Source organism: Rhinolophus sinicus, linkage group LG04 (genome assembly GCF_036562045.2).
Source record: "Rhinolophus sinicus isolate RSC01 linkage group LG04, ASM3656204v1, whole genome shotgun sequence".
Lineage (NCBI taxonomy): Eukaryota > Metazoa > Chordata > Mammalia > Chiroptera > Rhinolophidae > Rhinolophus > Rhinolophus sinicus.
The window spans coordinates 185,493,039-185,505,697 of record NC_133754.1 but is presented as its reverse complement, the minus strand read 5'-3'; the positions used below and the strand labels follow the sequence as shown (position 1 = coordinate 185,505,697).

Below are 12,659 nucleotides of genomic sequence, written 5' to 3'. Positions count from 1 at the left end.
TACCATAAAACCCAGCTGCCTCTTCCTCAGCCTTAACACCCTCACCTGTGGGATTGGGGAAACAGCAGCCCTCACGTCAGAGCTGTGAGCCCAGGAGTCCACTCTCCACCAACTGTAGTGATTGTCGTTATTAGTCGGGGTTCAGGTACAATGGGGGCCCCAAGCATGGGCTTCAGTTGCTAAAGAGGAGCGATGATGTCCCTGGACATGAGCACCTCAGGTCATTGGCTGTCACCCTGGAACTGCCTTTTGCCTACTGCCTTGCTGGGCTCAGGATGCAAAGCCGACCATGAGCTCATCGAACAGTCCAGCCCGGAAGCAGGCATGCCTCCTTCTCAGCACTCGGGTCCTGGGAACCCTCACGACTCCCACAATTCCAACCTTACCTTGTCTCAGCTCACTGCCCAGCCTCTGTCTCCTGACTTCTCAGCTTTGCAGTTTGCCCTGCACCCCTTGCTCTAGATCAGAAATCAGAAGTAGCTTGGAAAAAGGAGTCAAGGTTCCTCAGAGTGTGTGTGTGTGTGTGTGTGTGTGTGTGTGTGTGTGTGTGTGTGCGTCTGGCCTCCCATCCAGACAGACCACCGAGTGCAGGCAGACACAGCATCCACCATGATTGTTCTGGTTCCCATCTGCCCATCACAGGCTCAGCAAAAAGAGCACAAATCTCAGGCAGCTGCGCCAACTTGTGTCCGAATTCCCAGAGTGACCCCCTGTTCTCCACCCCAAAGAGGATTTCTGGATTAAGAGGATCCCCAGAAATCCTTGAATCTCCTGGCTAGCCCCTGCTTCCTGCAAATTCTTCCTGTGGGGGAGGAGGAAGGCAGAAAGAAAAAGAGCTGTGGTGTGCCATCCTCTGGGTCCCGGCTGGGACCAGGAAGAATTCCCTTGGCCACGACTTCCTGGCGCCTTCTGGGAAGGACAGGTCCTTTAAGACACCTGGCACTTGCAGTGGGCAGGGTCTAGAGGGGCACTCCAGCACCCCAAGCCTCGAGAACACAGCAGTCCCGCTTTGGAGGGGAATAAGATGCAGTGGCAGGTGTTTCCACACCTGTCTGTAGCTACAGACCCCTGGGAGTGGCCACCCTGATTGACACAGGCAGGAGGCGGGCTCCTGGCCTGGCCCTGCCCACACACTCAGCCCCAAATGCCCAGCAGTCTGCGTTCTGAAAACCCAGCTCAAAGGCTCCCTTCTGTCCTGGCCTTCTTGGCTGACCCCGAGTGTCCATTCCCAGGGGTGGGCTGCTGAGGGGCTAGGGGCAAAGCAGGGGCCCCGCTGGGACACAGGCCCTGTCTTTGGGTGAACTCTGTGTAGCCTCCCTGCCACAAGGCCCCCTCCTCCTAGCTCACCCTGTCCTTCTGGCCATGCTGGTCTCGGTGCCCTCCCGAGCAGTGCCTTGGCGGGGAAGGGAGCCTTTGAGCTGGGTTTTCAGCTGGAAGGGAGCCCTGGATCCCCTGGCTGGGGCCTAGTGACAGGTGGGTCCAGATGACTTGGAGGCCCCTTGGCCCCACACTCTGTGGCTCTAGGGTTCTAGCGTTCTCTACTCTAAGAGCCAAGTCCCCGCCTTCCCCAGGGCTGTCACCCCACAGCATCACACAGGGACTTGGCAAGAAGTGGGAGAGGGCGGGGTGGCCAGGGCTGCACCTGGGCACCCACCTGTGGGCTGTGGGGTGCTGGAGGCCATGGGGGCCCCAGCAATGGATATAGAGGGGGCAGGAGTGGTGGGGTCCCCCCTTGTGGCCACAGTAACCACGGGGCTTTGGGGACAGGGTCCTTCCGGGACCTGCTGATGCCTAGTGAGAGAAGAGACAAGCAAGAGTGTGGGGGAGTTGGCGAGTGTGGGGCAACGCAGAGCAGCTACTTAGAACCCCACTGAGTAGACCTGAGTCCTCTCCAGATCCAGCTCCCTTTGGCACCCTCTCCGCTCACTGGTGTCCCAGCAGGGTACAGTCCGGGGTGGGGTGTGGCCCCAAAGAGCCCTGGCAGAGGGAGGCAGTGCCCCCCAAAAGCATGTCCGAGATTTGGGATCTGCCACCAGCTGGATGCTTGAACTGGCAAGTCCTCTCCTGATGACTCTCAGAGCAGATGGCAACACCCACCTGGGTGCAAGGATTAAATACGATACTGAGTGTCCTGCTCCGCCGCTGCCTGCCTCTGTGAGTGCATGAAACACGAGGGCGTGACGATGGCATCATGATAGTCAGCCGGGCACCCGTGCCCACTGAGTTCTCAGGACTCCCTGACCCTCCTTCAGATGGTCTGACTGCTCTGGGGCCTGAGTTGACCTGGATGCACCAGGTTCCGGGCTTACCTCCCCCAGCGTCCCCAGAGATGATAGCTGCAGGCTGCCAGGAGGGAGGCAGAACCCTGCGGAAGGGCTGGGAGGGGGGAGAAGGTGACTCCCACTCTTGCCTAGCAGGAGAGGGAAGGGGGCCGGGATTCACCCAGGGGCCAATGGGACCTTTCCAAAGCAGCAGTAACCAAGCAGCTGAAAGGGGGGAGAAACTGAGAGGGGGCTGCAGGTGCCAGCGGCAGGAAACATGGGAAGGAGCAGTGAAAGGTGAGATGCACGTGGATACAGTTAGAGGGGGGAGTGGGGCGGTTGAGGGCCCAGCTGGGACAGGACAGCCCCTCCTTTTCTCTCCTGCTCCTTCCAGGACATGCAAAGAGGCTCGTGCATTGGGGGCCCCAGCAGCTTCCCCAGGGCAGGGACTCAGCTGTGTACTTACTGCCGACAGAGGAGCCTGCAGCGGCACCTGTGGGAAGAGATTAGGGTCACAGAGTGGTGGCCAGAGGAGCAAGGAGCCCTAGTCACCACCTCTCTGCAGAGGGGTGGGTAGGGCCAGGGGGTGGGGGTGGGGAGAAGGAAACTTGGATGTCACGGGCAATTCTGAGCCCTCACTGTGCAGGGACTGGGATGCATGTCACCACCGCCCTGACAGGGAGGGGCCACTATTAACCCATTTTGTAGATGGAGAAACTGAGTCTCAGAGCCATGACTTATGCTATCAGGGGACCTGCCGAAACGTATCAAACACTCGCTGGGGCTTCACACATGCCCCTCTTGTTTGATTTTAGACTCTCCAGTCCTCCGGGGCAGGACAAAGGAGGGAGGCTGTTCTGGGTGTGGGAGGGGGCAATAGGATGTCCGAGAATGTGAAGGTCACAGCCACGGGACAGACTAGTCTACCGGAGGCTCTGATGGAAGTTGCCACCACAGAGAAACCACGCGTGTGTTCTCATCTGGGGAAATGCAGGGACGGCTCGATAAGTCACTGAAACATTATCGCAGTGGCCACCCCACGTTGAGTGTTCACATGCCAGGCACTGTGCTCACCAAGCACTGGTCCCACGCGAGCCATTCAGTCCACACAACAACCCCACAGTGGCAGTGTGCTCCTGCTTCTACAGGCGAGGAAACAGCTCTGGGAAAGAAATGGCCTGTCCAGGGCCACATAGCTGTGAGTGGCAGAGGCCTGACTCCAATCTGGACTTTCTATCTGTGTGTGTCCACTGGGGGCCACGGGAGGCCTAAGGCTGTGGTTTGGCCAGGTCTCGTGGTTCTTACCCTCTTACCAGGGTAAGAAATGGCACCGTCCCTGAAGCAAGGAGCCCAGGTCATGGCCTTCCCTCCAGGTGTTCCTAAGGAAGGGTGGGAGTGAGGATACCCTTCACGTCCGGGAGGCCCTTGGGGACACTGGTGTGGGCAGGGGGACATGTGGTGCATGGACCTCCCCTGGGAGGATGAGCCCACCGGACACTCCCTCCAGCCTTCAGGGAGGGTACTGGTTAGACACAGGTCCCCAGGGGAGGCTGACGCTCAGAACTGACCCGTGAGGGAGGGGCAGGCAAAGACACGACAGTTACGTTACCAAGGAAGGGTATGGGGTGACGGCTGGGGGTGGGGGGCAGGCAGAAGGCTGGGGGCAGGCACACAGGGCCAAGGTGACCTCTAAGCTGCACCTCAAGGGTGAGGGAACAGGCCAGGAGAGGATCAGAGGGGTGAGGGGAGTGTCCCAAGCCACCGCACCATGAAGATCCAGGCGCAGAGACATTTGGGGTGGGGAGCGGGTTTCAGGAAAGGGGACCTGGGGGAGTTGGATTCAGAGGTGGGAGTGGGAAGTGGTGGGAAGTATGTGGGGGTGAATGAGGGCCTTGTGTGGGGGGGTGCTTGATGAGTTAGATTTCATTCTGAGGGCACAGGTGGGGAGCGGGCACCAAAGGTTCTGAAGCCATGAGCACCCAGGCGAGGAAAGACCTTGTTTATAGAGGGGAGGAGAGGCCGAAGGCCACCCCCTCAGGGGAGGAGAGGCTGAAGGGCCCCCCGAGGGGAGGTTGCCACCGCAGGGCTGAGGGAAGAGATGGGAACAGGTGGTGATGGGGCTGGACTGGACAGTCACTCCCAGACTTGCAGGTTGGCTCCCAGGGTGCTGGTACCACTGGCTGAGACGGGCACATGGGGGCGGGGCAATATGAACCTGGCTTGTTTCACTCCATGTCTCTGGGCTCCTTTCTCCTGGTTGTCCCAGAGCAGGTGGGGACCTGGGTGAGAAAGCTTTAGGCTAAGGTCACGTAGCACTGCCAGCCTCACCCCTACTCCTGGGGCTCGGAGACTCTGGGGAAGCAGGGAGATGGGGGGTGAAGCTCCCCCAAACAAGGAACCTCCAGGTGCCCCTACAGGATGGAGGGGAGGAGAGTGTCAGAGGCAATGGCCTGGCCTGTCTGTCTGCCGCTGGTTGACAGGACATGGCCTCCAGCCTGGGTCCCCACGGTGTGTGACCTGCAGGTCGGGGTCTCTGTCTGTGGGTGCCTGAGACCTTGCAGGATCCTTCCAGGAGGAGAATGGGGCCCAGAGAGAAGGAGAGGAGGCATGGAGGAGGGACGGAGGGGGGAGGCCAGCAGGACAGGTGAAGGGAGGCGAGCCTGCCAGTCAGAGAGGGAAATGACAGGGACTAAAGAAAGGGTTCAAGAGATGGTTCAGGAAACAAAGAGATCAGGATGGGCACCTGGGGCGGAGGGAGCAGGAGGGGCGGCTTGTCACGCCCAGAGCTTCTCTGTGCCTTTGAAGGCCTGGCAAGTCACCCCTTCAAAGGCCTGTCACAGAGCAGCCCAGCACACGCAGGAAGTGCCTCGCTGTGAGGCTTTCAGCTTTGATCAGCTAAAGTCACATAAATCTTTCACTGGTTAGTCGGTGGAGGGGGCGGCGCCGATGGAGGGGCTCCTGCCACTGTGCTCAGGTGGGCGGGGCGGGTGGGTGCAGAAAGCCACTGCCCAGCTGGGCTTTGGAACCAGGAACAGTGACTGGCCCTGAGTGCCAGTGCTGCCACATTACTCGCAGTTAAACCTAGGAGGGCAGTGCGGTGCCAGGCCTCAGTTTGCTCGTCTGGAGTGGGGTGGTAATAATGACCCCACCCTGTGGGGTCGCTGTGAGGGCTCCGTGAGAAGCTCTGCATGAAGGGCCAGCTGCAGCCTCTGTCACAGCACTCGGCAAATGTCAGACATCCCTGAAATCACTCGGGGTGGGTCTGGAAGAGCCCACCCTAGAGCCAGCCCAGGCCCTTCCCTGCAGCTCGGGACACCCTGGGAGACACTGTGGACCATGCTGGGGGTCTCCATGAATGGGTATTCAGGCAAATGCTGTTTCCTCGAAAATAAGACCTAGCCAGACAATCAGCTCTAATGCGTCTTTTGGAGCAAAAATTAATATGACCTAGTATTATATTATATTATATTATATTATATTATATTATATTATATTATATTATATTATATTATATATTATACCCGGTATTATATTATATTAATTATATTATATTATAAAGACCCGGTCTTATATTATAGTAAAATAAGACTGGGTCTTATATTAAGTTTTGCTCCAAAAGACGCATTAGAGCTGATTGTCCGACTAGGTCTTATTTTGGGGGAAACACGGTATGTAGGCACACCTCAAGGTTGTTTCTCTGGTGTGGGAAGGCTGGGTGGAGTCCAAGAGGAGAAGGCTGTGTGGAGAGCACAGCAGGGACTTGGGGGGCAGGGGACACGGGCGAGGGCCTCTGAGGACCCCTCTGTAAATGGGATAACAGGACACTTGCTTCCAAGGGCCCTCTGAGGGTCGACGGGGTGGTGAGCAGCAGCTCTTAGCTGCACGTGGCAGGCTGTAAATGCCCCAGAAACGCTGGTTGTGAGGGAGGCTGCAGCTAATCCGCGGGGCCTTCTCTCCAGCCTTGGGGTGGAGAAGGGGGGACAGCAGAGAAGATGCTGAGCAGCTCAGCTTGGTCCCCCCATCCGGAAGCTTTTGGCAGAATGCAGGTGTGCCAGAGGGTCTTATTATGAGACTGGCGCTTGGGAACTGCCTAACAAGGGGTGTGAGTGTGTGTGTGCACATGTATGTGTGTATTTGTGTGTGTGTGAGCATGTGTTTGTGCATGTGTGCATGCATGTATGTTTGTGTGCATGCATGTTTGCACATGTGTGCACGTGTGCTTGTGTGTATGTGTTTATGCATGCATGTTTGCTTGTGTGTGTGCACATGTTCTGTGTGAGTGCGTGCATGCATGTGTGTATGGTATGTGTGTGTGATCCACAACTCCTAGGGTTGAAGGGTGGGGGAGACCATAGCCCTGCTGGGGGGATGGGGCACAGTGGCCAGGACACAGTGGCCAGGACACAGCGGCCCCTCTGCCATACGTACACGCGTTGGGAGAGCCGTGGGGCAGCGGCAGGTAGGAGCCGGCCCGCCAGGACCGGGCACGGAAGTTCTTCTTGCACTTGCCACAGTCGGGGCCGGTGGTGTTGTGCTCACATTCGCACTGCAGGCTGCCCTCACGCACAGAGCACAGGTTGGCGTGCAGGTTGCACTTGCACCTATGGGGACACAGGGTCAGAGACATCAGCATCTTTGGGCAGCCGGCTGGGTCCCTGAGGGAAGGGCCTGGGAGGGTGTTGGGGCTGGCCTGGAAGGGACCCAAGAGGCCCCCAGTCCAGCCTGCCACAATCCTCCTTCAGGACAAAAAAATCCCCTATCTCCCTCCCATCAAGGGAACCCCATTTCAGTCCTTTCCCCTGGACTCGCTGCTGCTGGTCTACTCTCCTTTTTGATCATGGTTTCAAGAGTTTCCTACATCTCGGTTGGGGGTGCATGGTGACAAGGTGCCCTTGTCCCAGATGCTGTATTTGTAGCAACGCAGCTTCTGATCACCTTTGCTCTTGACCAGGGTGGGTCGATAGATGTCAAGAGTTGCTCCCCAGCGCCGTGCTGTGTAGACTGGCCCAGCCCCAGGCTGCCCCTCTGCTCACAGCCGTGGCCACGCCCACGCCCTTGAAGGCAACGGAAAGAACCCTGACTCCCAAACGCCTGTCAATTCATCCACACGTGCATTATTCATTCATTCATTCAAATATTTATAGGCAACTCATTATTCTGAAAACTGGTAAATAAAGAGAAAGAATCCAGCATTTCCTGCCCGTGCTGTATAAACTGTACCTCTGGGTAACCAATAGTTGATGAAGGGATGTTTATTTTCTTTTTTGAATTTTTATAAGTTTATTTGAGGCAGGGAGCAACTCCAAATGTTCCCCGAGGGGATGTTTCTTTTTATAGACACAGTCCAGCTAATAATTGAAGGAATGATAGAATTAGAAGGTCTCCATTGAGCAGCCCCCACTGAATGAACTGCTCTGGGCTCTGAGTATCAACAACCTGGAACATCCCTGAGACAGACCAGAGAAAGACACACACCCCCCCCCCACCGAAGCAGTGTGGTCAAAACAAACTGAACTTGAACATGATCAAGCCTCTGGATCCAGATACGAATTTACAGGAACTACAGAGGACAGAGACACATACTAAACAACACCAGGGGGACACAATCAGCAAAATCCAGACTGAGGGACACTCCAGAAGCGCTGACCCAGTTTCTTTAACAGATGACCAGCAAGGGACAAAATTTGCTATGGACGGAGGAGGGACCCAGCTCCAGAGAAACCTCAAAGGCAAATCAACCAATTGCAGGGTGTGGGCCTCATCTGCATCTCGAGTCAAACAACCTCTACACTCAACGACACAAACGGAATGTATATTCATGAGAAAGCTGGAAATGTGAACACTGACTCTATTTGACGAATCAAATGAACATTTATTGGGTGCGGTGATGGGATCAAGGTTATGTTTTTAAAGGTCCTTGTGTTTTAGAGATAGATACACACTGAAATATTTACAGATGCAATCTGACGTCTGGGATTTGCTTCAGAATAACACAAAAAGGGAGAACATGGGCACATGAAACAAGAAAGGTTGGTAATTGTTGATAACTGCCGAAGTTGGGTGACAGATATATGGTTTCTCATTGCAGTAGATTCTATTTTTTGTGTGTATGTTGGAAATCTTCCATAATAAAAAGTTAAGGAGAGAGAGAGCTGTATATTCTGATACGGAAGACTTCCAAGATATACTGTCAATATTAGTCAAAAGCAAATTGCAGAATGATGTGTTTAATAGAACCCTATTTTTATTAAAATATGCAAAGAGAAATATTTATAGGGTACCTGTTATGGCCAGGCTCTGAGCTGGGGACAGTGAGTATAATGGTCAACAAAGGAGACGGGTCCCTACTCTGATGAGGTATAGGGTCTAGCAGAGTGACAATGAAAAACAATCAGTGATTGGGGGCAGCCAGTTATCTCAGTCGGTTAGAGCGCGGTGCTCTTAACAACAAGGTTGCCGGTTCGAGCCCCACATGGGCCACTGTGAGCTGCGCCCTTCACAACTAGATTGAAACAACTACTTGACTTGGAGCTGATGGGTCCTGGAAAAATACACTGAAAATAAATAAAAAGTTAAAAAAAGTATATTTAAAAAAATCAGTGATTGGAGGAGGGTAGGCGAGACGCATAGCTGGGGCACAGGGGAGTTTTAGGGCAGGAAAGCGATTCTGTACGACACTGTCGTGGTGGACACGTGACATTATGCATTTGTCCAAACCCACAGAATGCACAGCACCAACAGTGAACCCTAAAGTCAACTGTGGGCTTTAGTTAATAACAACGTTATCAGTGTTGCGCCCTCAACTGTAACAAATGTACCAAGTAACGAGAGATGTTCACGGGAGGGGAAGCTGTGTATAGCATACGGGGTATTGGGAATTCTCTGTATAATCTGCCCAATTTTCTGTAAACATAAAACCTAAAAATGAATAAAGACGATTCATTTTGTAACAATAATCAAGCAAATCTTTAATTAATGTCGACTGTTATGGGTGCCCAGTGTTATACAAAGGAGAGGGTACGCTGGGCATCCTAACTTAGTCACAGGGGAGCAGGATAAGCTTCCAGGAAGAACAGCTTTAAGCTCTGACCTGAAGGAGGATCAAGAGCTACTCAGGCAAGGAGGGGAGGACCTTCTGGAAGGAGGTGGGAGCATGAGGGAGGACACCAGGGCTAAGAAGAGCTCACCCTGTGAGGTCTGAGTCTCGGAAGAGCACAGACTGACACAGGATGGAGGTGGCACACGTCCTGCTCTGGCTCACATTTTATATCAGTGTGGCTGCCCCATGGAGAATGGTTCATCTGGGGGACAAGAGCCAGGATAGGGAGAGCAGTGAGAAAGCTGTGCCCTGGCCAACTACAGAGGACAATGGCCTGGACTAGGGGGGAGTCAGCGACGGCCACCAGTGACGCCTGGTGTGTGTGGCATTTCCCCCTCATTGTTCCCAGCATTTCTTCTCTAGCTCTGAATTTCCCCCACCTTCACCCCCACCTTCCACTGGGCTAAGGTTTGCTTTTCAGTCTCCCCCCTCCCAGTCCTGAAACCCTCCTCTCCCTTAGCCTGGTCTCAGCCATACAAGGACCCTTTAAGTCATGATGTCGCCTCCTCGTTGGTTCATCAGGCCTGCGGACCCTTCCCCTTGGCTCTGGCTACCTCTTTTGTGCCCTGTCTCCTTCTGATGGCAGCACCCTGCAGGGCTGTGGGGCTGACTTTCCAGGACAAGGATCCCAGCCAGAGACACTGGCTGCCCATTTCCAGGAGGTCTGCGGGTCTGAGCTACCCCACTGCCTGCTGGCTTCAGAATCGCCAGGCCTGCTGTTCTTCCCGGAGTTTCTCTCTGCCCTCAGATTACCGTGCAGAATGGCTACGGAAATCAGGTACATCCGTGCGATGGAATATTATAAAGCTAGTATGACGTTGTCAGAGGCTACTTCAAGCCCTGGGGAGTGTTAGTACAAGTGTGAAAGACCATGCTGACCGAGTACGGTCTTCTCGGTCACTTCATGTTTTCTACGTTCTCTGTAGTGAGCAGCTATCACTTTTATAAGCAGATAAAAACTGCTTTTTAGAAATAAAGTCAGGCCTGGGTGGGGAAGGCGACTGGCTGGGCAGCTCACACACACCTCCTGTCTGAGGAGGAGAGTGTCCTTCAGGCCTGGGTGGGGAGCTGTTTGGGAAACCACTGCTCCATGTACATACCACCTGCTCTCAAGTCCCTGGTCCAAGGATGTCTCCTGAATTCTCTGGAACAGAATTCTACGCAGAGCAAAGGCCCTGCTCTCCGCGTTAGCCGGTGCTGAAGTCGGCGTTATTTTAACTCCAGTTTCCGCCTACAGCCTGGATGCTGCCCGGTGAAGATTTCACTGTGACACAGAGCTGAAATTAGTGGCACTTGAGAAAGCCAGTTCACTGTTTCTCTAGAGTTCCAATCCACGACCACATATAGACTGTGGGCCTACTACGTGATCTGCTCTGGGAAAGGAACAGAGGGGGCTGGACAGGCGCCTGTTGGCACTGGGGACTCTTTTTTCTCAGTACCCCAGAGATGGTCCTTGGCAAAGAAAGGTCCTGCTTAAACCTTACTGGTTGACACAGACGATGCTCTACTAATGCCCTCACACCCTGCACCCTGGCCTCCCCCTACACCCAGTGTCACAGCGCACATTAGCATATTAACGGCTCTGACGAATCCTGCAGGAAAGAAACCTGTCTGACTTTAACAACAGTTTGCAAAATGTATTTGACTGTGAAAGGTTTTAATTTTTTTCTTATTCTTCTCAGTTCCTATTTAATATCCCACTGAGCTAGCTAGGGAGGAACACCCAGCTGTGTGGAACCAGGAATGTACTCCATGCCTCTGGCCTGAGGACGGGATATTTTTAGATATCAGCTACATAAAGAAAAGATCGCCTCTCAACTTTGGGTGATAACGTTGACCTTGGCTTGTTAAAAATGCGCAAAAGACCAGCTGAATCTGAGAAGCATATTGTAATGCTGATAGTAGGGAGTCACAGGATGTCAGAGCTGGACAGGCCCTGTGGTACAGGTGGGGGCGATGCCTGCCCAAGGTCACGCGGTCGGCTGCTCCTGACCCAAATCCAGATGCCCCGCCCTAACCCTGGCTGCCCCGCCCCCTGCTGGCCAGCCCCGCCCACCAGCCCCAGGTGCTTCTCCAGCCTCCCTGGCTGAGCCCAGCCATGAGCACAGCATGAAACCTCCTCTACCAAGGAGACCTTCCCTGCCAGGCAGGGCTGCCAGGAGGACCCACAGGATAGGGAAGCCTGGCGGGGGCTGGCACAGAAACAACTCACTCAGTGGAGGTGCTTCTTTGTCTTCCTGACTTTTGAAGGAAGCTTTGGGTGATGCCGTCAGTGTGTGCATGTCTGTGTGTGGTGTGTGTGTGTGTGCGCGTGTGAGAGTGTGTGTGTGTGTGAGTGTGTGTGTGGTGTTTGTGCACGGGGCCTGACCATTCTGGGTCTCTTTGTGTCCCTCTCTCTGTGTCTCTCGATGTCTCTGTGTGTGTGTGTCTCTCCCTCTCCCGGTTTGGTCCAGCATGTGTTCTGCCCTTGCTTTCCTCCGGACCTTTGCACATGCTGTTTCCTGTGCCTGGAACATGCTGCCAGGCTCTGCTCGCTCCTCCTAAAGCTAACACCTAGAGGAAGTGTCAGGCTCAAGGCCAGGTCACCTACCACACACATAGGGCTGAGATGAGACAAAGCCCCTGCGTCTACTCAGGGCTTGTGGCCCCTCCTTTTGCCTTTTCTGGTGACTGTGAGATGGGAGCCCTGGCCCCTGGTCCCACCAGCCTGAGGTGTTCGGCCACTGACTGCTGGACCGCCCTCGGCCTCAGTTTCCTAACCTACACATTAGGGATGGCAGTGGCACCTACCTCACAGGCTTGTAAGGAGCAAGGGAGACACGGCCAGCAAAGCACTTGCTTAGAGTGTGTGAGTGCTTGACAATTGTTAGGCTCTCGTGGGTTTGCTCATTTCTCATACTTAGAGCTTCTAGAGATGGAGGGTGTAGGGGGGTCCTGAGCTTTCCCTGAATGAATGCATCGATTCTTCACAAGAGCCTTATGAAGAGTATATGTCATTTCCACTGCACAGACAAGGAAACAAGGCACAGAGATGTTAAGTTGCCCGAGGCCACACAGCTGCTGGACCCCACGTTAGGAAGCGTCTCAAGCAGGCAGCTGGGCAGAGGCCTGGAGAGCCCTCAGGGCAGGTTCTCAAAAGGACATAGGCTCAGAAAGTCCAACCAGCCCACGGTTCCCCCAAACACCGTTCTCCCCTTCCCTCCTTCAGGCTGCTAGCCTGTGATTTCTCGTCTATATTTCTAGGAGGCCCTTGGGAGATAGAATAAATAATATAAATGAGCAAGAATATAAAATAACTT

General features: G+C 54.3%; 1 protein-coding gene across 2 annotated transcripts in view; it reads right to left on the bottom strand.

Moving 5' to 3' along the window:
- Window positions 1-12,659, bottom strand: part of NTNG2 (netrin G2) — a 66,731-nt gene that overhangs the window by 8,015 nt on the left and 46,057 nt on the right. For both annotated transcript variants that reach the window (XM_074331237.1, XM_074331238.1), the window contains 2 exons: window positions 6,690-6,929; window positions 2,728-2,754 (listed from right to left, as the gene is read on the bottom strand). In XM_074331237.1, the coding sequence (XP_074187338.1) occupies window positions 2,728-2,754; window positions 6,690-6,929 (267 nt within the window). The remainder of the gene's footprint in view (window positions 1-2,727; window positions 2,755-6,689; window positions 6,930-12,659) is intronic.